We start from the raw sequence: 26,170 nt of genomic DNA on the forward strand, positions 1-26,170 counted from the left end.
GGGGGAGGTGGATTGTGTTGCCAGGCAACGGGGGCAGCATATCGGTGGAGGACTCGGTAGCTGAGTGGTTATTATTGCTGCAGGCACTGGTCTCTTAGTGCCCCCCTTCCTCCTTCCTTCTGCACCACCACCACTACCACCTCTCACTATCCCCCCCCCCCTTGCGCTGTACATCTCCACAGCTACGGTTGCTAGGCAACTGCCTCCATGCTCTGCCGGCATGCCTGGTAATTGGCCATTGGCATGGCATCGTGCCGTTGCCAGATCCAGCCAGCTGCACTGACTGCTGCCTCCTCATGTTGCATGAACCCAGCATCCACACAAACTCCTTCCCTCTTGGCCCCGTTGCTGGGCAACACAGTCAAGCATCCGAGTCTCATGGGGATTCATTGACCACAGCCCATTGGCCAACACCTGCTGTTCAAATGGTTTCTGGATACAGAGTAGGATATGCAAGACTTTATACTCTTTGAAGTCATCACTAATGTGATGAAAGTCGCATTGATACAGGCTATCCGCTGAAGATTCAGTACAGAACACAAAAGCACCACGGTCATGGGCTGGGTGATGTACTCGCTCACTTTCACATAATCGTATAAAAGACCTGTCACTCATAGTGCTTGCTTCTGCGACAGCTAGGTAACGTTTACACAACTTGGCCAGGTAGGCAAACCTGTCCATGCAAATAATCAATGAGCTCTTCTAGTGCTGTGGAATAATTTTTTGCACTCCTTCCACTTCGATAGTGGTGAAAAATTCTTCAAAATCTGAACTGGGATTTTTTTCTCCCTTTTATGGGAACCCATTAAAAACAAATTTGTGCATGAATAAATGGAAGGCAGTTGAAATCAATTAAAATGACCAGCTAATTTCATTCAGGGCACTCATATTGGTAGCAAGTGGCTCTGCCACCTTCTCAACCCAAAAATGGAATTAGTGACTACTTTAGCTCTAAACATCATTGTGGAGTAGTAAAATTGACTCGTCCATTAGTTTATAAAACCCTGAAAACAAAGAGGATACAGTAGATTTCTACCATGGATAATTGCTACAGTATTCACTATTTTTTATTCCTATGCTCGTTATTTACATAACTCATAGAAAGAAGATTCATCTTGGTAGTCTTTCATTTTTTTGGTTAATTTTGTCTGATCTTTACATCCTCTGCCTGTGCTTGTGTGGGTTCAATCTAGGTACTCCAGCTTCTCGTCACAGTCCCAAAAAATAAATTTTACATTCAACAAGAATGATCAAGACAGATAAATAAATTCTATCTCAATAGACTTATTCAGACAGAAGGTAAATCCACTGTTTTTGATCCAGTTGGAGCTTGAAGCTCTGGTGTTTATGCATTTGCAAGTGACCAGATGGGCTTTGATGCATCCACCGGTCTGTATCGGATTTCAAACCAATGTTCCATGTGGTTTGGAATCTGTTTTGCTCAAATCACGTTCCGCGTTTCACGTGATTGTTGCTGTTCAGAGATGATATAGTCTGGAAATGACAAAAAGAAAAATGGTTTAAAAAAAAAAACATCCAAGTATATCCTTCTCCAAATTTGGAGCAGGTTATGGGGCTGAACATAACCAATGTGGCAATGCTGTGATTGGATTGTTGAATAGTCTAGGCTCGGGTGAAGGACACTTCTCATCATAAATTAGATTATTCTCCAGTTTCCTTTTGACCCTGAAGAACAGCTACGGCTATAATAACAGAAGCAATGTGACAAATGGTATTTGTGGAAACTTCAAAAAATCACGACATGAGCACTGGAAACATCTAAAATCCTTCAGAACAAATGAATAGAGTTGTTGCATTATTTCCCCAATTTTAAGATCGTCAAAAAAATACAAGTATTAGACCAACATAACCCAATAAAAACATAAAAGGTAGTTTTAAAGTTGTTTTAAAATTGGGATTTCTATCATCAAGGAAACAGTGATAAATTATGCAGGAGGTCACAAAGGAACTAGAATAAAATCTATAGAATTGCAGGCCTCCCGTCCCTCAGTTTAAGGGGAATGTTGACTTGAAAACATAAAAAGAGGAATTACCTTCATGGCAGAGTCCCAAGGAGAAAAGTACTGCTCACTTAAAAGAATATAAAGGCTGGTCTTAGTTTAGCAACACAAAATAAACATCTGAATGATTATGAAAAATTGTGGGAAAAAATTCTATGGTGAGACGAAAATTAAACATCTTGGAAGTACTGTCTCTCATATATGAATGTGTCTCTCCTATGTGTAAGCTATATGAAATCATTTCAGCAAGAGTATATCATACTAGCAGCCAAACATGAAAGTGGTACTCTTAGGCTGCTTTGCTCCTTCATGACCTGGACCACTTGCTGTCCTTGATGGAACCCTGAATTCTGCTCGTAAACAGAAAATGAATGAGAATGTTCAGCCATTGGTTTGTGACCTCAGTCTATAGCACAATTGGGTTCTGGAGCACTACAAGAGTTCAAAACACACCAGCAAGTCAACTTATCAAAGGCTTTAAAAAAAAAAAAATTGAAGTGGCATAGTCAACCCCTGGTATTAAAATGCTATTGCATGACCATAACAATCATTGCTGAATGAAAACAATTCTGCTAAGAAGAAGGTGCCAACATCTCTTTCCAGAGATGGAAAGGACACATTCTTAGTAATAGAACACACTAATCTTCAATTGTTGCTGCTCAGAGTGGCCCAATCAGTTGTTAGGTTTAGGGAGATGTTACTTTTTCACACAGGGCTTTATTTTTTTTGTCTTTAAAATACAAAAATTCCTGCGACCATCAATATCACACGAAAATGTTCCCCAAAAATCCTTCCCCACACAAAAGCATCAATTTGTCCAAATCCATCGTAGAATTCTTAGTGTGTTTTAATCAGAATGAAGTGAGCATGTCAACCAGAGCTTTTTGACAGATTGTAATGTTTGGGAAAATATTTCCCGGTTTCTACTAGCAGTATATGAAATTGATGAATGGTTTGTAATATGCTATTGATCATATTTTTGGACAAAAAAACATGAACTGAGGTATTATCCATCATAAGAGTACTAATTAGCATCACGTTATAAGTAACATGAAGAAACTTTAATAAATAGAAGGGTTAATCAGTATGCTCGTTACGCTAAGTTACGCTTCAAAATTCATTTTTTTCTTTGTGAGCAGCTATTCAATGGTGATACTGTGACTTCTCAATGCAGAATTTGCTTTGGTTAGCACTGCCCTTCCCCTCCAATCTACAGCCTTCTCTGCCTTTGTCTGCTTCCGAGGCCCTTCTATCACCTTCTAGCCACCTTCGCCACATGTCCTCCTCTCTCCTTTCTCCACTTGCCACCATTCTTCTTCTGTGTGTTCAGCATGCTCACACACCATTGGGACATAATCAGCGACAAATATGTGTATTTGCTTAAGGTTTTATTGTTGACGAAACAGGTGTTTTCATTCCCCTGCCCCATACAGGTGAGAAACCGTACAAGTGCTCGTGGGAGGGCTGCGAATGGCGATTTGCCCGGAGTGACGAGCTGACGAGGCATTACCGCAAACACACCGGCGCCAAACCCTTCAAGTGCAACCACTGCGACAGGTCTGTCAACTTGCCCCCACAATCCTCCACTTATTTTGTCTCCGTATTTTGAGTGATCTTTCAAGAGTTGAGAATGATGCTTGAATACAGGTCAGTGTGTTTCTGTAAATAAAGCCTCGAGCTGACCCACTTACTTCCCAGAACATTTTGTGACTGCTGTTCTGATCCCATGCGTCCTTCAGTTGAGTAAACTGACCAGCTAAGCAGTTTGCCCCACATGATATTTCAGCGTCTAAATATTTAATTCTTTGGCAGATGGATAGGGGGCCCTGGAGTGAAGCTTTATCCAACTCTGCATATTCCTACGCAAAAGACAATAAGATATTTTATTCGAGCTGTGGTAATGTGACGTACTTTGCTGTCAACTCCCTACCTTAATTAGTCAACGTAGCCCCTGTTTAATAATGAAGCACAGGCAAAATGCTAATTTGCAGCCTGTCTGCCAAAACCATCGCGTATTCAGAGGCCATTATTTGCTATAAAAAGATCACGCTTGACTGTGACATGAAAATCTTTAGCGCTGTTTTAATTACAAGCCTCCGTCTGTGATCTGACCCTGGCTAACACCTCGGAGATCTCAATGCAATTTTGTCTTCTGGGGAATAGCTGCTGGGATGAAAGGGTCACTTTTTGATCTTGTTGAAAGCGCAGCCAACAGTATAAATCTGAGAGAGTTGTGGAGCATCTGCAGCATCGTAAAGATAGGTTTATGGAGCCATATTGACCCATACATCAGTGTCAGTGACTATATTGAAAAGTAAATGTATTGTTATGTGTGACTAGTCAGAATTATGTGCATATGCTGTAAATGTTATAGTTAAATAGGTCATTTTGAATAATAAGTATCACCGTGAAGTAGGCTGGTACATTGGGTGTGTGTTACCTGATAGCTCGCTTGCTTGTGTTTGTGAGCGTCTCGTGGCCATCAGAGCATCTGTCATCAACAAGCCTCAGCTGGACACACTGTAAATACAGTAAAACGCCCCCTCCTCCAATTCCCCATCTCCCCCTTGCATCTGAGCACCACCCCCGGACCCTGCAGGCGCATTCCCTAATTCGGGCTCAACTTTGTCATGTGTCGCATGGCGCCCGACCCCTCGGGCACAGCGCAGATCCTGCTGAGATGAAGGAAAAGGGGGAAAGGAGAAGGAGGGCTGGGAAATGGAGGATGGGGAGGGGGGCTTTTGGAGGTGAGCAGTGATACGGGGTGAAAGACCTGCGGTGTGCCAGCTGGTGTGGTGCCCCCGAGTTGTGACTCATACGTTACCATCTGTCTCGTTGAACCTATTCAAAAAAATATGTTTGAGTGTCTCCTGAGCCTTTCGTTCACCCCATGTGTTCTTGACGCTGTCTGATGGCAAAAGACAGTAACACACACATGCATGCACACATACATACAAGTTTGCAGGTGTGACAGCAGGACGCCTGACTGGTTGCTGATATGTGTATTAGTCAAACATTGATTAATCCTGACTAGTCTTGCCCAAAAGAAGCAATCGGAAGTCTCAAAATAAACAAATAAATAAAATAAAATAAAATAAGACTTCAATAAGGGGAACAGTGGAAGGACTGGTCTGACCATCTGCCTCACTGTTCTGAGGACCGGGGTTCAAATCCCCGTCTGTGTGGAGTTTGCGTGATCCCCCGTGTCGGGGTGAGTTTTCTCTGGGCACTCTGGTTTCCTCTCACATCCCAAAAAACATACATTAATTGGAGACTCTAAATTCCGCTACGTCTGTGTTGTCCGTTGACCATCCACAACAGAACTTGAAATGTGTCTTCAAAAGATCAACAGAGCAGTGAGCCCAAAAGCTTGTGTCCCCATACTGCCTAAAAGTTTGCGCAGCCCAACTTGCTCCAATCTGCTTAAAGATCTTCAACAGGTCTCTGGAGCTGTGTGAAGTACCACCCTGCTTCAAACGGTCCACCATCATCCTGGTCTCAAAGAAACTTGCATTCTTGAGTCTGAAAGATTACAGACCTGTTGCCTTGACATCTGTTGTCTTTTGAACACCTTGTACTGCACCACATCAAGAGCATCACAAGTCCCTGCCAGAACCCAATACAGTTTGCCTACTGAGCAAGCATGTTTGCAGATGATGCTGTCAAAATGGGTCTACACTACATCCTTGAACACCTGACAGCATTGGAACCTATCTGAGGATCATGTTCGTGGACTTCAGCTCTGCCTTCAACACTACCATCCTCGAACTCCTGTCCTTCAAGCTTCTCCAGCTCGGCATTGCGCCTCCCATCTGCCAATGGATCTATAACTTCCTGACGGGCAGGACACAAGTGTTCATCGAATCAGTACTCTGTACCGCCATCACAGTCTGGTTTGGGCCTGGCACAAACTCCAACTGGAAAAGACAATTAAAACTGCTGAAAGGATTGTTGGCACCACCCTACCAACCCTTGAGGACTTGCACGCCACCCGAACTAGGACAAGAGCAGCCAGAATCCTATCTGAGTCATATCAACAAATAAAACACTGTCCACATCAGGGCCACCAGCTCTTCCAACACCTTCCGTTGGGTAGACGCTACCGAACAATGCAAACCAAAACTAACAGGCATTCCAACAGCTTCTTCACATTTACAATTAAATTCTTGAACAGCTAATGTATAATTCAACTGCAAAATTCCGCCAATTTTCTGCCTTGAGTTTGTTGTCACATTCTGCTGACCCAATTAGTATTGTATATTATTGATTATTCATACACTCACTGTGGTAGTCAGACCAATCTCCACATCTGTTGTTGACCAATTCTAACCTCTCGTACCTGAGTAGCATCTGCACCACTTCCACAATCGACTGAGGAGTACCTGCGACCAATTGACATGATCCCTGACTATCGCAAGACTCATCACTTTAAACTCCATACTCTCCTTAAAGGTCCACTGACAGCCTTTTATACATAATAGATATTGTTATGAAAACTGCATATAATATTATTCACTTCAATGTCTATACAAAAAAAAAATGAGCGGAGAGCATGTCATTAATGCGCAAAGTTGCTGAAGTCTCACTCGACATCCCAGAGTGTTAGAGCAAAATCCAGCAATACGACGAGCCGGCATTTTGGCTAACATGCAGAAAAAAACAGCTACTTTCTTGCTGGTAAAACAGGTATAACCACACGAACCCGCCAGTGTGGGCGTCTGCAAAAACTTCACTTGCCGGTTCTTCTCCAAAACGAATGCCTTGAGAGGATTTTCATGGCGGGAGATGCAAAAATCCATATATGACAACATCCTGGTGTGTGGTGAAAAAATGGATGGTTCCATTCCGGCCAACCTTTTTTTTTTTATTAAAAACATACTAAAAATAGTGTTTTATGTCAGTGGACCTTTAAAAAGGTGGGGTCCTCTTTCAATTGACTATCTATCCACTCAGACTCCAACTACCGGAGATAAATTCTTTGTCTGTTATTTACACACTTGGCCAATAAAACTGATTCTAATTCTGAAAACACAAGTGTGAAGGTAATCATTTGAATGTCACTGAACTGAGATCCTGTGAGGTACGTCTGGTCCCTGATATCTTAACATCTTACTTGATGTCATTCATTACATTACGGCCCTTTGAACTACCCTTGTGTCTTTTGAGGAATACTTTTATCCTCAGGACATTTGACTTTAGAGGTTGTGAAGGATTCCACTCTTCTTGAAAAAAAATCTTTTGTGAGATAAATTTCAGTGAGCATGTAGGCATCCCCACGGGAAGAAAAATGTTTTCAAAAGATATACATACATCCATCCATTTTCTTTGCCGCTTATCATCACGAGGGTCGTGGGGAGTGCTGGAGCCTATCCCAGCTGTCAACGGGCAGGAGGCAGGGTACACCCTGAACTGGTTGCCAGTCAATTGCAGGGCACAGAGAGACAAACAGTCACGCTCACAATCACACCTAGGTGCAATTTAGAGTGTCCAATTAATGTTGCATGTATTTGGGATAGAAACCGGAGTGTCTGGAGGGAACCCACGCAGTCATGGGGAGAACATGCAAACTCCACACAGGCAGGGCCGGGATCAGGATCGAACCCGGGTCCTCAGAACTGTAAGGCCAATGCCTTACCAGCAGAGACATCGTGCCGCCAAAAAGATATACAGAAATGTAAAAATTAAAAAAAGAAAATTAAGAGTAGCCTTCAAAATGGGGGATTGACTTTGGAACAAAGGATTTGCATTACTTCACAATGTGTTTATTGATAATGACAATAACACAGTTTCTATCAATTTGTCTTCACGAGCTGGTGAGTTTGTCAAATTCTCTTCATTTTTTTCTTCCAAAGCTTTGTGTTTGCATGTACATAAACAAGGCTGGTGTTGTGCAAATGCTGCACATGCCATGGAAGCAGATCATAAGAGAAAGTTATTTACAAAGTGTTATTATTGTCACATTTGTTTTTAGTCATGGAAAAAAAACTTGCCGCATGAGCAATATTCTGGTCTCTGAAATGTTTTCCAACACAGTTTAATCACCAGAACATACTGTCTGTGCCTAAAAGGAATTAATATTTGCTCCCCTCCTTTTGAAATGCACCAAGAATTGTGTCAGTCTAGTCAGTGGTGGAATGCGGGTCTAATGTAACGGCTGCACACTCAGCATGGGTAGAGGATCTATAATTAAAACAGCAGCTCTATGATTATAAATTAAGGCCATTGTGTTCAGAATAATCACATTTCAAACTCTCTCTTTGCTTGCTTTTTGTTTTCTTTTGAACATCAAGCGGCTACATGTCCACAAGTCACTCAAGTTTGTCCAAGTGACTGGGTAAGGTTTTTTTGCAGCTTAGTAGAGTGTCTGATGTTGCTCTTGACAGCTCAGATTATTAGGAGCTGCATCTGAAAATGCAGAGAATTAGTTACACGAGTACTAATTGTGTAAACAGCCATAGCGGAGTGATCGCTAGCTCAGAGCACCAATGAAAGTCCTCTTCCACACCACTCTGTTTGTAAACTAACAAAACATTTCCCTCTGTTTTGTTTGCAGGTGTTTCTCACGGTCGGATCATTTGGCGCTCCACATGAAGAGGCACATCTGAGGAGCACAAGAGAAGTCAGAAAGGGAGTGGAGACAGAGAGGGAGCAGAGAGGGCAGCGTCACTTGCAGAAAAATTTCCACCACGGATCTCAGACGGATGTCAAACTCCATATTTGGCAGTTCTGGAGTGAAGGCAGATGTATCACGCCATTGGCTTGAGCCCTGGCAGGCAACACACAGGTCCCACATGATTCCATTAAGCATCGCCCGTCTCCTGGAATGGTTCCTTTAGCTGGCAGCTCTTGGTTTCAGTCCACTTCTGCCTCATGCACCATTGCCCCACATGCAGCCAATTTAGCACCTGTATTTTGTCCTCTTCGAGCTAAACACGATCTTTCTCTTCAGTCAAAGGTTCTAGAATCTCGTGAATTTTTCATTTGACCTCTCATACTTCCCAACTGGATCCATTCATAAATCCATCTGGTTTAATGGCACTTGGCGATTGCAGACTTGAAGACTGAATTGTGGTTTTCTGTGACGAGGCTGATTGAGGTCATCCAAACAGCTGTGTGGGTTTCGAAATATCTTCCATTAGGACTTTCCCCTGGATGTCTCCAACTAATCTACTCCTGGCAACAAGAGGGCCTCTCCTGCTTGAATCTGACATACAGATCTTGGAGCTGAAATGACTGCATAATTGAGTTTTTGCAAAACTTAAGTGAAAAAGAAAGCCCCAAGTTTGTCAGAATGTGAGGCTCCTGTGCCCCATGCACAAGTCAAAGCAGTTTGCTGACTGTAATCGCACATTAGACAGGACTAGTATGTATGTAAAGGTTATATTGTTTTTAAGCAAAGATCTATTTGTTTGGAAGACCATTCTGAAGAACCCTTTGGAGATGGATGCAGCCAAATAAAAACTGTCGATGCCTGAGGTGATCTCTCGGGCCTTTGAGAGTGATTGGCATCAGATCAGCCACCACATTGCTCGCCATGCAGAACTGTTCCAGTTTAGTCCAATTGCTTTCTTTCCATCTTGTCCAATAAATCAGGCCCTCTGCATCTCCTGGGACATTCCACGAATTCATCCCCTCTAGGACATGGAATGGACTTGTAGAAGAACAGATCCGATCAACTGGCTGGTGGATCAATGTGAATGTATCTTTAATGTGTCAGTGCACGTGCAGCTGAAAATGTCAATGGTGTAACAGTCACTCCTTGTTAAAACAACACCTTTCCATGTCTTTGTTCAACTCAAAAGTCACGCCTGGTGACTTGTGTCACATGTGGTTCCGCTTGACCATCAAGGGGTCAGGAGAGCAGATTTCCATCGGGTGTCCGATGGAGTTATACAAGAGGGACAGAGGAGGGATTTGATCCACACACTTGGCAAAATGAGTTGCCCTTTCAGCTCCTAAAACTTAAATAGAGTGAGACATCAACATACAAAGACACGCAGTTGACCTCTGAATCCCAGTCGCCAGCTCCCTTAACTGACGTTTATCCAGACGGTGTGGACAAACGGAACCTTTGCCATGATTCTGACTGACTCAGCTGTAACCCTCGACACAATCTACGGTCTCTGTTCAAAAAAATGGGATTCAAAAAATTATCAGTCAAATGAGGAACATAGATGCCCTTCATGCTACACTTTTAGGATCGTACGTAAGCCTCCAGATCAGCTCCTAGCTAGCAGTCCTAGTATTCGGTCCAGATTTGGATGCTGACAAAATGAATAAAAGTGGTTTGCACCATCAATGGCAGCTCTATGTATGTGTTTCAAAAATCCAGCTGTAATGCTGACATGAATGACTGTGGTGAAATGTGATTTTGGTTCATTTAAATGTTCCCTGGATTAGAGCACAGAAATATCCCAAATACAGCATTGTTTGGAAACGACTTAATTCATTCAAAAGTGTACGCTGGAAAAATGTGAATGTTTACTTTTTTATACTTATTTTACTATTTTTGTTTTGTGGTTCACATATGTGTCATTTTTATGAATGACGGTCAATTATGCTGTGCCTGTGTGTGTATGTTTTTGTCTGTATTTGCACTCAATTTTGGAAAACGAGAAAAAGTCACATATATGAAGTTTTCTGTCCGCTTGTACACCTCTCACCACTACCATCACATCTCTGTACAGTAACTGTTTTTTTACACAAACTTGCGCACATACATGAAAGCACGCCCTCAGCGCATGCACACCGACGCTCATACGCGAGTGCACGCATACACACCCTCACACACTTTTCACACTGGCACGGTCTGAGGTGCAGGCTGCAGCTCTCAGCATTGCTGATCTCCTCCTGAATTTTAAATCAGACCCTTTTTTTCTACCAGCACCCGCCCCCATTGCCTCCTCCTCCCCTCCATGAGATCTCAACCCTTTCAAATCCCGGTCACCCACTTCCCCCTGTTTTCCTGTGTTGTCTTTCTCCCTTTCTTTGGACTGTATAAAGTGTTTCAAATTTATCATTTGTATATTATGATGTATGGGTATGATAATGTTCTTTATTATGGAAAAATGAGAGATTTATTTTTGTTACCAGTTTGTTTCATAATTCTTTTTTTTTTTAATTGGTATTGTAATATCTCTATGCAAGGAACTTTTTTTCTTAATTTAAGAATGTAATGATGTGTAATAAATGGTAGATGCAGTTTGGCATGGAGTAGTCATGCTTCATGGCTGTTCTGTTCAGTTCCAGAATGCACACATTGTCCATTACATCTTCTCATAGCATCCTTATGATGTCTTATCAAGACTCAATTGCAGAATCAGCACCTTATATTTGCGCTTGATCACTGGCATGTCTTTGCAGTTGCCCCGGAAGTGGGGCCAGAATTGAATTCAGTGTGTTGTTTTTGTGGTCCAAAATTTTCACTGCAGATTCCATCGTTCACAGGAAGGCTGAAAACACCTGCTCACATTGAGTAATCACATCTGTCAGCAAACAAGGTGAGAAGGCTTCTCCGCTATGCTTGCCTTTTGACCATGACCAGCTGATAAAAGGCTAATCGAATAAGTAATGGATAATTAGGGAGTAATTACTCCCTGCTAAATGGCTCTATACAGTGTATTAATTCTCCTTGGGTCTGGGAAAGAGGAGCTCCCATCAGAGCTCCCCCACCCTGCTTTTTTTTTTTTAAATATTGTGTGCGTTAATTAAAACTTGCACCCTCATCAAGGAGCTCACATGTACAGTATCTGTTCAACTTAATATCCTATTATCAGTAATTAAAGACAGGCTATATATCAAACTGTCCTTTATATATCTACTACAACATAATCTTTTTTTTTTTTCTTTTTAATAAAGTCTGTTGTCATGAATCACGGTGGTAGCCCACTGGGTATGAGTTCACAGTGAAGTCGTTGCCACTAATACCCACAGTCCTACTGGTCGAAAAGTTCACAGCAGGATAACGACGCAATTTTTAAATCCTGCTATTACAGCACAGATCCCGAGCTGAATATTCTGGAACTAATTGAAAAGCTCTCTTGATAAACACGGTTAGAGACACACAACGGCTCCCTTTGTGGTCCTCTTTCATCCATTTTCTGTGCGCGGTGAATGAGTTTTGTTGTAGCGAGTTTAGGATTTTCAGATGTGGCGCTCGGTGTGCGGATGGCTGATGGTCACCACAAAACTGTTTCCGTGATTCTTAATTAACTTCCTCTTTACTCTGCAAATAAAATAATTAACTATTACTGCTGTAAAAACTAGACCATCAGACCAGAGCACTCGGATTTCTTTTTTTATGCTTGTTTTTTCTTCCACTGGAATCAGACTCCTTTTACGAATGCCTATTTTTTTTTAATTCTTTTGTATTTGTCAACAGTTGGATACTCGAGAAAATTCAAATTTGAAAGGTTCTCATTTGAATCATACAAATTTGTTTTTCAATGCGCGAGAGTGCACAATTAGATTCTTTAATTGCTCCAATTACTCGGGAAATAATGTAAGCACCTATTAAACTCAAACCTACTTATTCACATTTGCAATTTTTACCTTCCTCAACAATTGTCATCAATGCAGCAAAAACAAAATACAAGTTGTAATAATAGAGAGGAAAATTTGGCCTCGCAGTTCTGAGGTCGAGGGTTCGATACCGGCCCTCCCTGTATGGAGTTTGCATGTTCACCCCTACATTACTGGGTTTTCTCCAGACACTCCGGTTTCCTCCCACATCCCCAAAACATGCAACATTAATTGGACACTCTAAACTGCCCCGATGTGTGATATATATATATATATATATATATATATATATATATATATATATATATATATATCTCATCCACAAGATTTTAATTACAGTTCATCAAGTATTTGTGTTTGTGAGGTTTAATGGAGATGGGGGAGGAGTCTTTTGAATTTGTGCAATCAGCAATCTGAGCGCTTTAATCGTTACCATTATAGGGAAGGTGTCATCGTGGCCCTCTGCAATTAAAGCCTAATCACGCTAGTGGTTGCAGAGGAGCATCCACATCAGTCTTCCCTCCATATGCAGCCTTGAGCAATATTTCTTCCCCTGTGAAGTATTTTACCATTTTAAATTATATTACTCAATTTGTGACAGAATATTTTCCATGAAACATGCCCTTTAATGCAATTTGGACTGGATGCTTAGTAGCCCCATTTCATTTTTTTGTTTGTTTTGTTTTTGTTGCAAGTATGCGAAGATTAAATCAATACTTATTTTAAATTCAAACAAGTCAAATCATTTCTCACTTGGATATGCCTCCAGCCAGAAATGGAACTGACTACTAAAGCCTTTGTGGACATTTAAAAAGTTCTTGGACTCGGAAGGCAAATTTGGGCTGGTAGGGCACGACGATGTCTTTGGCGCTCAACTGAGCCACCACGTTTTACGCTTCCACCCTTGCTGTAAAAATAGACCAACAGACCTGAGCATTTGGATTCATTTTTACGCTTTTTGCTTCCACTTGGCGTTTGTGCTTGTCTTGAACACACAAACACAAGCTCGTTTGTGTTTGTCTGTATGATTGGTAGTGGGTAGGTAAAAATGTGTGCGTGTCCAAAGTGCGAAAACACCTTTGCTCATCTTTATTGCAGCCTTGGAGAGTTTGCTCACAACCATCAACCCACCACCTTTTGTACATATATCATGTTCATGATGAGCGTGAATTCAAAAGAAAATGATCTCAAGATGTTTTTGCGCATCTATTTTTTCTTTTTTTTTTTTTTTTTTTGCATTCTGAGCATACAAAAATTTTATATCACAGCTTCCTGACAGCCATTGAGCCATTATGCCCGCAGAGGTCCCAGACTACTCCTTGACTGCAATCCCCCCGGCTAATTAAACACCCAAACGTACCAAGGTCACACTAACAAATTAGATGAAAAGGTTACCGCAATCACACTTTTTTTCAACAGAACACTGTCAATAATAAGCGTGGCACAGAAAGGCAGGTGTATGCAAAGGTCATGAAAAGACTGACAATGGTGGACGCATGTGGAACGTTTTGAGCTATTTGCATTCTGGAGAGACTCCGAGCAGGGCCCCACTGAAAAAGTAGTGCTCTCATGGCACTTACGTTCTGCTGCGTTTGAACTTTTATGGCAATTAACTGTACATTTGCAACAAAAGTAAGAATTCAACTGCTTCTTGGGTGGGTTTGTTCATGATTGAGGTGGTATAGGTTCTCTGTAGAAATCACGAATGGTTGCAAAAGCATGAGTGAAGTTCGGAGATACGGTACTCACCAAATTCATTAGACCATCAAGGTCATAAAAATGAGATCAGATCATCCAAATACATCACTTTCGTTTGGTTGTTCTATATTACTTATGTGCTTGAATCGACCCAGCCTGCTCGGATGAAAGACAAAACTGATCTCGAGCTAATTCCATCTGATTTTGGTTGAGAGGAGGGACAAATAATTTTGGTCATAACTGATATCTGGCAGGGGTGGAACAGTGGATCCGATGGAAAGCGTTGGCTTCACAGTTCTGAGGTCCGGGTTCAATCCAGGAGTGGAGTTTGCATGTTCTTCCCGTACCTGCGTGGGTTTTCTCCAGGCATTCCGGTTTCCTCCCACATCCCAAAAACACAAACGCACTCTAAATTGCTCCTAGGTGTGCCCTGCGATTGGCTGGTTCACGGTGTACCCCACCTCCTGCCCGTTGACAGCTGGGATAGGCCTCCAGGACTCCCCGCGACTCTTGTGAGGATAAGCGACTAAGAAAATGGATGGATGGATGATAACTGGCATAAAGCCCACATATGCTGGTGCTGTAATGAAAGTAAACAGCAGAAGTAAATAAACTTGGTTTTGCCTCAGAAGGTCTTTTGCTTGGTAGAAATGTCCGCCAGACCCCTCCATCAGCCACCCCCCATCCATGACCTATATAATCTATCTGTCCAGTTCATCGGTTATCTTATGGGCGCAGAATCAGAATTGATTGGTTCAATTAAAGTGGCCTTTAATGTAATCTGTTTAATCCATTTCTATCATCAAAGACCAATACCTGCTTCTCTCTGAGTGGGATTAGTGGCCTCTCCTTCAAATTTGCACCTCAAATAAAGATTTAATGGGTCAAGAGATTGAGGCTGATTGTTGAGCGACACAGCCCAAACAATAAGCTCACAGGAAAAAATAAATTAGTGCTACACGATTTCATGAAATCCACGTATTTTACCGACCGGCTGCAGCGTATGGTCATATGCTGAAATTTCCAAAGTGGGGATTTAATTCTCAGTAGTATTCACCGAACTTCCACCATCAACAGCCTGCACATGTCCAGACTTGCATTCGTGAAGTATTGAAGAAAAACACTTGCAATGCTTTTTCAAACACATGGATCAATTCAGAAAACAACATGTTTCTGTGCAAATGCTTGAATTTTATGCAGATTCTCCCAGCCCCTGTCTGATGCCTTGCTCATTAAGATTTCTACTTCCAGGATGGATAAGTTGTTTGGTTGCTTTTCCGGAGAATTCTCCCTTGTACACTTGTGTCGGTCAAAGTGGACAGATGCACCAGGTTTGTTGTCTTTGCTTTAGCAAATTCCTGATGTTATACAAAAAGATTTTTTTTAGCCCATTTACTTTATGTTTTTAATAGCGTTCGTGTGGACACACACATCCACACACAGCTGACAGGTTTGTTCAAATCCAGTTGATTTGTCGACACCTGGGATGGTTCGCATATGCAGGACCTGGGTTATCGAGATCCAAGGAAACCCCCACTCCCTCTAAATTACTATGGCAGAAGCATACTGCATCTGACATTAGATATAGATCAGGAAGAAGAGCCAATCCATCAATGTTCTTGATTAGGGAGAAGTCACATTGTTCCTGGGATTCTGGAAGGCTTCACAAGTACAAAACTCACTATACCCATCCATCCATCCATCCATCCATCCATCCATCCATCCATCCATCCATCCATCCATCCATCCATCCATCCATCCATCTGTTTTCTTCACCGCTTATCCTCACGAGGATCACAGGGAGTGCTGGAGCCTATCCCAGCTGTCAACAGGCAGTAGGCGGGGTACAACCTGAACTGAGTGCCAGCCAATTGCAGGGCACATAGCGACAAACAGCCGCACTCACAATCACACCTCGGGCCAATTTAGAGTGTCCAATTAATGTTGCATGTATTTGGGATAGAAACCGGAGTCTCTGGAGGGAACCCACGCAGGCACGGGGAGAACATGCAAACTCCACACAGGCGGGTCCAGGATTGAAACCGGGACCTCAGTACTGTGAGGCCAGCGCTCTACCAGCTGAGCCACCGTGCCGCCTCACTATACTCATCATATATATTTTTAAATGTGTGTTCACTTCAATTGATGTGATAGTCATCCAAAAGCACCTTTTAAAAAATCTTTTCATTTTAATCACATTCAGACATGCCAATGACAACATTAAAGAGTAAATAAGCATGTATTCCCAGCGCCAGGATAAACATATTGTGAAGCTGGGTAAGTTGGGTGATCCGACACTGTCATCTACTGTTTTTCTCATGTAAGTACAGGGCCCTAAATATATAAACACACACGCACACTTACAACCTTCCTGTTGCATTACTTAATTGGTTGACGTGTCAAGCTTCTAGCTTCTCGATATCAGTTTTACCCTTACATCTGCCGCACACTCATGGCCTTCAGGTTGTACGAGGAGAAGGACCACGTTGCTGCCTACCTGCAATACAGAGTGACCCCTCATGAACTGATCAACAGGATTATGGACTTTATGGGACCAACGGTGTGTTTTAATTCTGTGTGCAGATCTCAGCCAGTGAGATTCAAATGACACTTTGCGTGTTTTGTATCTTTTAAATTCATTTAAAGGTTCAAAGCCATTGTTAATGGATATTTCATATTAATGAATTAATAAATTCCCTTTCAGAAGCAAATCAAGTTTAACCTTGCAGTGGATGTGGGCTGTGGTAACGGGAAGGGAACCATACTCTTGGCTCCCTTCTTCAACCAGGTTGTTGGGACTGACATTAGCCCTGCCCAGCTGGAGCTGGCTCGGGCCAGTGGCCCTTGCCAGAATGTCTCATACAGGTGAGAGGAAATCCAGTGGCCAGATGCAAAGGCAAAATTTGCAAATCTTCCCCAAACAATAGAAAAATACTTTGTCAGATATGTAAAAGACTGTTTAACTCACGGGTGTTCAGAGCCTTTTGGAGGGTTAAAAGTAACATTGAACAACATTTTGAAATATTTTACGAGATAATTTGCACTTGCATATGGAACTTTGTGTATAGCCCAAGTGTGTGTGTGTGTGTGTGTGTGTGCGCGGGGGTGAATGCGTGACTAGTATGTTCTTGCTCTGTCTGCTACTGGCTTTTTGCTAAAGAATATGAGATGATACTTACAAAGCCCCACACATGACATTGGCACTTTTTATTATCTCTTTTAATTTGTTGGCACAGTTTTGAAATAATGTGGGAACAAAATGCTCATTTCTGGTCATCAAATGCTCAATTATGACCTTGAACAGGGTATAACGCGGTCATAAAACATTATTTTGTGGTCACAAATGAATATTTTGTGTAGATGATATGGGAGGAATCCAAAGAAACCGGAAAACCCACGCAGGCAAGGGGGGCAATTTGAACCCTGGTCCTCAGACCCTTGAGGCAGACGCTCTAACCAGTTGTTCATCTTGCTGCCGGAATTGAGCCATTTTCTACAAATAATTTAGAAGTCCAATCATCCAACTTTCAGTCAAACCGGAGTACATTCTGATTTCCTTCCTTTTCAGTGAAAGCAAACAACCTTTTTTTTTTATAAGCAATACAACAATACATTCATGGACTTCATCTTTTTGAAAAGTGATTGACATTTGTGGCTATTTTTTGACATGAGTGGGGTGTAGCAGAGGAGACACATAGAATATTCAGCAATCCCTGGTGTCCGTTCCCGCTTATGGTACTTCTGGTTCCGATTAATTTTATTTTTAACTTTTGAACCTGATTAACTCAATGCGCACCTGATGCAGAAACCTCTCATCCACAGACTCGCTATTTAAACGCTACTTTATTAATTCCATAATAAATTATATTTTAGTTCTTATTTATTTCTTTTTTCAGGATGGTTACATTTGGTGGCAAAGTAGTGTAAAGTGTTGGTCTCGCAGTTGTGAGGACATGGGATCAAATCCCGGCCCTGAGTGTGAGTGAGTTTGCATGTTCCCCTCATGCTTGGCTGGGTTTTGTCCGGGCACTCCGGTTTCTTCACACATCCCCAAAACATGCAACATTAATTGGACACTCAAAATTGCCCCTACGTGTGATTGTGAGTGCGGCCGTTTGTCTCTATGTGCCCTGCGATTGGCTGGCAACCAGTTCAGGGTGTTCCGTGCCTGCTTGTTTACCCGGATTGAAAAACACAGCAGGCCATATTCTGTAACCCCCTGATCAGGAGTTTTTTCTAACCTTTTTCTACCCTTGCTTTTACTGCCACCGCCGATATCCAGACAAAGTCCCGCAGAAGAACTACCATTTGAGTCCGGTCAAGTGGACCTTGTCACGGCCATGACAGCTGCCCACTGGTTTGACTATCCACGGTTCCTGAAGGAGGCTGACCGGTTACTGAAGCCTAATGGCTGCCTGGCCCTGCTGAGCAACACGATGGATATGGAGCTGGAGTACGGCAAGGCCACTAGCAACCTTAACAACATCTGTAAAGAGGTGATTTCCAATTGACTTTAGATACTTTTGAACTAAAGTACACATTTAGCCCTAGGTACCATAGGTCTGGATGAAAAAATTATAAGGCCCTTCGTTTTTGAGTTTTTGCCTTTGTTGTAAAGATTCTCATATTTGAGTGTCGCTCAATTTTTGCTTTGTTGGGTGGACATTGCATTGCTAAGCAACAAAGAACTGTGGTGATTGAAATAAAAGACAGTGAGAAATAATCCAATTGCAAACGTCATTTAGCGCTGCAAACCCCTTCCCAAAGTAAAAAAGCAGCACCCAGAAACTCTCAATAATATTGATAATAATATTGCCCCCTTATGCCGTTTGCATGACCCCAAGGGCCCAACGCCACCCCCAGGTGAGCCCTGGGCCACCGCGCCGTCCACCGACCCCTTTGCAAGCCCCTGCGGCTAGCTCACGGAAACATTTCCCCAAATAGTTAGAGACGGAGGCCAGAGACCAAATGATTTGTATGCAAGCAATTAATAGCTCGATTTCCAATATTATGGCCCCTTTAAAATAAGTTTTTATCTTTATAAATGTTAAGGAGTTGTAAAAGTTGCTACTAAGACAAATTACAAAGGCAGAAACTGACAATGAGTTGTGTTGCAGATACTATATGCCTTTACATCTTAACATTGTTGTCATAAGATTTTAAGGACTGTTATTAGTGAGGTATAAAATTATTGTTTATGATTAGTTTTATGCAGCTCTGCTCCCCTTCAAAAACCCTTGTCTTGGCTCCAGTTCTTCACGAATCTACTTGGAAATGTTTGAATCCTGCCCCTATCTGGAGAAAAAGTGGTGAGTGTCCTTTCTTTCTATAACATTCTATACTTTAGTGTAACAGCAGACATGTTGTGGGTTTTTATCACAATTTTAAAAAGTCCTTATGTGTCTTAATGTGTTTTGTCAAAGTACCTCAAGGATCAAGAGTTATAGGACTAAAATTTTCTAAGCCTCTCTTAAATTAGCCAGTCCTGTCTGTAAAGTCGTTGCGTATCCTAGCTGCCACGACATGGGCTGAGAAACATTTCATGGACTACCAGACAACTCCAGATGTTTTGAAAAGTAAACTTTCCAAAACATGGCCCCTTTCAATTTTTCTTCCCCTACATTTTTTTCCTGGGCAGGAACAGCTGTGAAAAAATTTACAGGACGGTGACAGTAAACAGTTTCATCGGGTTGGTGGAGACTTTTACCAGCTACCAGAAACTGAAGCGGCAGGATGCTGCTGAGGCGAAGCGTCTCTCTGATGACATCAGGAGCAAGTGAGTCATTAACATATTTCGCACTCACCTCAGGTAGCCTGTCACTGAACAATGAACTCCATACGTCACGTCCGATTAAACTGTTCATGTTTGTACTGTATACTGTAAATCGCTGCCGAGTAGCCGATGAAAAGCTCACCGCTCTGAAAGGTTTTGATAAGATAAGGACCATTCATTTCTGAATAAGAAAGCAAATATATGGAGAAGAAATAATTAACTAGCATAGTAAATGTGTCCTTTGTCACTTGCAAGGCATAATATTATCCAATGGATTTTTTTAAAAACATTCTTATTATTATTATTATAAAAAAAACTGTGGCAGCACAGTGGAGCAGCTGTAATGCGTTGACTTCAGAGTTCTGAGGACCAGGGTTCAAATCGCAGCATGTTTTCCCCATGCCTGCGTGGGTTTTCTCTGAGCACTCTGGTTTCTTCCCACATCCCAAAAACATGCATTCATTGGAGAATCTAAATTCCCCTTAAGTGTGGATGTGAGTACAAGTTTTGTCTGTCTCCATGTGCCTGAACCAGTTCAGGGTGTACCCTGCCTCCTGCCCGTTGACAGCTCGGATAGACTCCAGCACTCCCCGTGACCCTCGTGAAGCTAATTGACTCAGAAAATGGATGGATGGATGAAAAACGGTGACATTGGTATTCAGTATTGGTGACAATTGATTCACGATTTGCGTCTCTGTGCTACTTTACTGGATTCATGCAGATAGCTTTGTGTTTTCATTTCACTTACATGATTCTGATAAAGTTAAATTGAAAAACACAAACATCCATCCATTTTCCAAGCCGCTTATCCTCACGAGGGTGGCGGGAGTGCTAGAGCTTATCCCAGCTGTCAACGGGCAGGAGGCAGGGTACACCCTGAACTGGTTGCTGGCTAATCGCAGGGCACATGGAGACAGAAAACAGTCGCACTGGCAATTCCACATACGGGCAATTTAGAGTCTCCAATTAATGAAAAACCTAAACAAACAAACAAACAAAAAGGATCTGGATAAATATGCTGATAAGCACATTTATTTGCCCCACTTGAGTCAAGAAGTCATTCATTAACTAACTAATAAATAGCATTTCTTTCCCCCACTTTTGTTAAAATTTCAGCCTGACTGCAGGTTTATGTTCCACTAACTCTAGTTATCTGTGATCCTAAATTTTGTTTATTGGCTACTGTCAAGGTACCCTTGAGCAAGGCACTGCTATCTCAGTGAATACTCCCTGGTACAGTACAACAATAATAGAGTTGATCTGCCTTCCATTTCAGGCTGCTCGGTGCCATGCAGGTGTCTTCACCAGACACGGAGCTCACCATGGTGGTCAAGTATTTCTACATGATGGCACGCAAACCTTAAAACCTTTTACTGACTCTAAGCATTAAAAAAAAAAAAAAAAAACAAGATCTCTAATGTGGGAACACTCCTAAGAGCTAAATCAACTGAGTCTACATATCTTCAAATAAATTTAAAGTCAAACAAACTATTTTTTTTTTTTTTTTTGCTCGGTGTTCTAAAAACAAACTCATGCACTTTTGCTTCTGCTGACAGACATTTAAAAACTTTGCAGTGGTTATTGAGAACAGCTTAAGGGGGCCTTTTAAAGAATTGCCTTTTTCTTTTTGCTTTAGTTGCTCCATTTGCTTCTTTTGAAATTGATGAATAAAAGAAAGCAACAGTTCATATCCTGCAAAATAAATGAGTACTTAATGTATAATGTTTATTTAAACTCCTGTATCCACCGAGAAGGAAAGTTTGGTACACACCACATTTTTTTTCAAATTCCACTCTCGAGTTGTGTTCCATTGGTGCAGTGGTAAATTACCTAAATGGCTTAACTAGATACAGGCAACAGTGAGAATGGAAGAAGAATGGGAAGAAGACAATGTACATTTTTTTTCTTTGTTTTAACAATGTATTGAGCTGCTAAGATGTCAGGCCATTTACAGTACGTAGCTAATACAGCTGTCACCATAACAACTCGAGACAGATCAGAGTTTACTGTTCCAAACTGTACTGTGCCGAGCTGAACTGTACCACTTGGTGGAAATGGAAGGGGTCTATATTTAACAAGGGTTGTCCCTATAGAAGTCCCTCTGTGTGTTTACTCCTCCACACCACCAGGGATGTCATGAGCAGGGTCACCAGTATCGGCACACCAATTAACGGAGCAAGGACACGGAACGGCGGGTCGTGGATGAGTCGGCCGGTCAGCGGGCAGTCATGAAAGTAGTTTTGGTGAATCCTCACAAAGAAGTGGTCAACTATCTGGTCCGGCCAGAAGCAGTCCATCCTCAATGCCACCTGGTAGGTGCAGTTAGTCAGGCCCTCGTAGATCCTGCATGGCAGAGCACAGTAGAATGGAGCCCAAGAGTCAGTACAGGCAAAGACAGAGGGAGAGACACCATAATGAGGCAAGCAATCCAAGCAAGTGCCTTGGACACCGATCTGAGGGGGGCAGCTGATATTGATCCATATCAATGATGAAACAATGCCATTACACCTACAGAAACTGCTACAAAATGTTTTGGGAATCCCTTGCATTCCACTTCTCTCTAGCTGTTACAGACTGCTGCCATTTAGGGCCATTTCCATTGAAATCGAAACAGAACGTGGTACTGACAACAGTGATGATGATAATGGGTTATGCCCCAACCTGTTTGAGACATACAACATGGATGACAATAGCAAAACTGCACTTGAAGTTACTGGCAACAGCGACGAGTATGAGGACAAAGATGTGTGGGCCGGTTACAAAAACAATGAATAGCGCGTGGATGTGTATGTTCTGATGGCTACCTGAAATGACTTCCTCTTCATGTTGTTGTAAGAAGACGGTGATCTGGATTTCTATTTTTTTTCTTAGGTACTCGTCAACTTACTGTGAACCTATGCCACTTGTAGTCGAGAGTCTTTGATATGAAAACACGTGGACAGCTAGCATACGCGACCTAGTGTATATTATAAATGGGTTGCACGAGTACATTATAAGACTGTATCCTATAAGATCAATACATGATTTCATCGATGTTTTAGCTAATTAATTAAATGTGGGTCCACCGTGTCAATTCACTTCAATTATTCATTTTCTTGTTTTATTTGGTGAGACACCATGCAACTAGGTTTCAAATTTATTTCACCATGTGACTTTCGGGTTTAGCCCAAGCCATTCTGATACGCTTAGAAAACTCATATCTGAGCTGGTACTTGCTTTACAGTTCTGCTGTCACTTGAAAACTGTTAAAACTGCTGCTTTTTTTCTTCCTTTAGCTTATTATTGTGCTGCAGACTAAATCCAATGGATTTTTCTAGTGTAGGTATCGTTTCAAAGTACTGTCGTCCTCAGTGCACAACTGCCAAAACCAAGTAAGAAAATGACACACTTTATCAACTTTAGTGGGCTGCATCTAACTTGACATGTGCTGTACAAGATAAAACAAGGCCTTCAAAAGCTACTTCTCATTGGTAATGAACATGGCGAATACTGAGACGGTATAGTGAGGTGAACCTACTCTGTGGTGTCGGGCCAGCTGCACCACAGACGTTGGTCTACTCCCTCCATGTCGAACGTGAACTTTGCAAGGCAGTACTGGTCGATCACGCTCTCGTAGAGTCCTCTGTTGCAGCCTGACACGCATGCTGCACAAGGGAAAATGATGATGACCTGTCTTTTTTGACACTGGGGTACTGTAAAAATAATACAAGTTTGCATCCTGGCTTTATCTCCTTTGTCAGTTTCCCAGCTTCACTGAAAACATCTCCCTTTTGACACCACAATGGCATTCCACTTCATTTCTCCAGGATTCCCAGTAAATGAGCATGTTTCGTATTTGAGTAAATACGTAAATTGCTACAGCAATCATCATGCATACAGAACATGTGTCTAAACCGGATTTTGCGCCTGTGGTATTTGCTAAACCCGCAGGGAGGATCAAATACATTGGAAAAGAGAGGTTAGTAAAAAGAGCAAATAACGACACTTGCTGATAAATAATAAAATAAATAATAAAGCAGGCGACGCGGTGGATCAGGTGGTAAGGCGTTGGCCTCACAGTTCTGAGGTCCCAGGTTCAATCCCGGACCTGCCTGTATGGAGTTTGCATGTTCTCCCCGTGCCTGCATGGGTTTTCCCCGGGCACTCCGGTTTCCTCCCGCATTCCAAAACATGCAACATTAATTGGACACTCTAAATTGCCCCTAGGTGTGATTGTGAGTGCGGCTGTTTGTCGCTATGTGCCCTGCGATTGGCTGCCAACCAGTTCAGGGTGTACCCCGCCTCCTTGCCCGTTGACAGGTGGGATAGGCTGCGGCACTCCCTGCGACCATCGTGAGGTTAAGCGGCAAAGAAAAAGGATGGATGGATGGATAAACAATAAAGCAGACCAGTTTCTTTAAAAAAAAAAAAAAGATGTTCTGCCATTCCAAAAGTCAAAGGCTAAAATATGCCTGGCAAATAATCATCCAAGCTTCTTTCATGTTATCCTGCAGCACAGTTGGTGTTCATGTTGGTTGACAGACTTGGTCAGGATGCATTACTCCTCTGGAGCTTTGCGGCAAATGTGTTTTGAGTATTTAGCAAGTCTGCGATTGTCTAGCAACCAGCTCGGGGCATCCACCGACTCCTGCTCAAAGTTATCCGGGATAGGCTCCAGAACTGCCGCGTCCCTCGTGAGGATAAGCAGCTCAGAAAATGGATGAATGGATGTTTAGCAGGTGCTTGATTTTTAGTTACTCTAAATTCAATCTGACTGATTTAACAGCCAAAAAAGTTTGAAGTTAAAGCTCAAACCCCAAGTGCTGCTTGATCAGTCATCTGAAATAGTTACAGGAATAACATTTGTTTATTCCTGCTCTTAATTTCAAATGTTGCATAAATACTCAGACAGTGACTAAAACGAGAACAGAAGTCATCAAATGTAGTGTAAGCACATTTAAATGAATTAAAAAAGAACAATTTTCAAGACAAACACTCACCGGCGACAAACAACACAGCACAAGCTGCCCTGAGGAGCAATGTGCTCTCCATGATGAATACCTTACATGCAACTCCACTGTGCGCTTCTGTTCACTGGATGTGAGATCAGATATTTCCTTGTCTTGCTTACCTAATAGATAAAAAAAAAAAAAAAAACACACAACCAAATACGTTTTACCCAAGATCAAGATGACAACACAGATAAACTAATTAACAATGTCTGACGGCTGGGTGCACAACCACAGACACCCAAAAAAAGTGCCTTGACCTTCCACATTGGGATCCCACCCCCAATCATAGCAGCGCTGACTGTCATCTGATTCCTTGCCCGGCTGGAACGGCTCACAGGGGACACAACAACAAAGTCAGAAACCAAATTTAGTCGAGTGACACGACAGTCAGTGCCGACTAAGAAGGGAAGTCACGGAAAGTCACATTGCCACGTGGTGTCTGTCATTCATAGACTTCAGGAACTCTTATTGTTGCCTCTCATGCCACATCTGTCATGTTTTAGGCCAAAAAAAAGGTATACTGTACTGCGCATTCGGTGACTAAAATGGACCTCGGCCAGGGTCGAACAACAGTGTTTGTCAGATTGGAAAGTTAAATGTTGTTGTTCCACTCCTGGCTGGAGTGTTTATTCAAAAGTGGGTGCCATCTGCACCACTTCAGTCTGATAGTTTGCGGGCCAAAGACCACGGAAGATTGTTGGAAAAGTATTTTTATTTCTTCATCCTTCTAAAATGTATCCCATGTTAATTATGATGTCATAAAATATTTTTGCCTTAGTCCAAGGATAAGAAGATAGACCTTGTTACTTGCTCTCTCTTCTCTCTCCTTCTCTTTCTGTGATATTGTATTATCATTTTGCTGTGAGAAAAAAAGCGGCAGTTAGAGGAGGTTGCAGTCGAAATACATGTACCTGCCAGTTTTTGTGTGTACACATGACCTCGCTTCAGGACAAATTGGCAGACACTTCTGAGAAAGCAGCCGTTAGCTTTTATTTAAACTGTCATTACAGTTTTTTTTTTTAACATTATATCTGTAATTAGTCTCAACCTGCTTGTCCTGTCTCTTCTCTAGCGAGGGGTATACATTTTATATTGTTGACTGTCCCACTTGACAAAGTCAGCGCAATATTTTATCTGGCCATTCGTACTTTAGTTCAATTCCTAAA

The 26,170-nt window shown here is 42.0% G+C and overlaps 3 protein-coding genes across 4 annotated transcripts in view; 2 read left to right on the forward strand and 1 right to left on the reverse strand.

The window, feature by feature from the left end:
• The window catches only part of LOC133506523 (Krueppel-like factor 7), a 35,898-nt gene extending 24,815 nt beyond the window's left edge, over positions 1-11,083 (forward strand). The window contains exons 3-4 of the mRNA XM_061830752.1: positions 3,455-3,578; positions 8,575-11,083. Coding sequence (XP_061686736.1) covers positions 3,455-3,578; positions 8,575-8,626 — 176 coding nt within the window. The 3' untranslated portion in view covers positions 8,627-11,083. The remainder of the gene's footprint in view (positions 1-3,454; positions 3,579-8,574) is intronic.
• A 298-nt stretch (positions 11,084-11,381) lies between these two features.
• LOC133506529 (putative methyltransferase DDB_G0268948) lies at positions 11,382-21,377 on the forward strand. Of its 2 annotated transcripts, XM_061830772.1 has the most exons (7): positions 11,382-11,521; positions 16,704-16,800; positions 16,945-17,105; positions 18,523-18,736; positions 19,446-19,549; positions 19,879-20,016; positions 21,290-21,377. In XM_061830772.1, exons 2-7 carry the CDS (start codon positions 16,780-16,782, stop codon positions 21,375-21,377), a joined length of 726 nt encoding a protein of 241 aa, XP_061686756.1. In that variant the 5' UTR covers positions 11,382-11,521; positions 16,704-16,779. The 2 variants fall into 2 exon arrangements, with proteins under 2 accessions (XP_061686756.1, XP_061686748.1); XM_061830764.1 differs by lacking the exon at positions 11,382-11,521 and having other exon boundaries at positions 16,661-16,800.
• A 692-nt stretch (positions 21,378-22,069) lies between these two features.
• On the reverse strand, positions 22,070-25,118 carry LOC133494795 (receptor activity-modifying protein 1-like). The gene is made up of 3 exons (XM_061808952.1): positions 24,993-25,118; positions 23,531-23,657; positions 22,070-22,356 (listed from the first exon to the last, which is right to left on the reverse strand). Exons 1-3 carry the CDS (start codon positions 25,042-25,044, stop codon positions 22,101-22,103), a joined length of 435 nt encoding a protein of 144 aa, XP_061664936.1. The 5' UTR covers positions 25,045-25,118; the 3' UTR covers positions 22,070-22,100.
• Positions 25,119-26,170: the final 1,052 nt, after the last annotated feature.

Source organism: Syngnathoides biaculeatus, chromosome 2, assembly GCF_019802595.1.
Source record: "Syngnathoides biaculeatus isolate LvHL_M chromosome 2, ASM1980259v1, whole genome shotgun sequence".
Taxonomy (NCBI): domain Eukaryota; kingdom Metazoa; phylum Chordata; class Actinopteri; order Syngnathiformes; family Syngnathidae; genus Syngnathoides; species Syngnathoides biaculeatus.

Excerpts from the sequence above, each read along its gene's own strand:
- LOC133506529 (XM_061830764.1), top strand. The coding sequence starts at position 16,693 with ATGGCCTTCAGGTTGTACGAGGAGAAGGACCACGTTGCTGCCTACCTG. Across the intron at positions 17,106-18,522 it reads TGCCAGAATGTCTCATACAG|ACAAAGTCCCGCAGAAGAAC; the intron begins GTGAGAGGAAAT and ends GCCGATATCCAG. Across the intron at positions 18,737-19,445 it reads TTAACAACATCTGTAAAGAG|TTTTATGCAGCTCTGCTCCC; the intron begins GTGATTTCCAAT and ends GTTTATGATTAG.
- LOC133494795 (XM_061808952.1), bottom strand. The coding sequence starts at position 25,044 with ATGGAGAGCACATTGCTCCTCAGGGCAGCTTGTGCTGTGTTGTTTGTC. Across the intron at positions 23,658-24,992 it reads TGCTGTGTTGTTTGTCGCCG|CATGCGTGTCAGGCTGCAAC; the intron begins GTGAGTGTTTGT and ends TCCCTTGTGCAG. Across the intron at positions 22,357-23,530 it reads AGCTGGCCCGACACCACAGA|GATCTACGAGGGCCTGACTA; the intron begins GTAGGTTCACCT and ends TCTGCCATGCAG.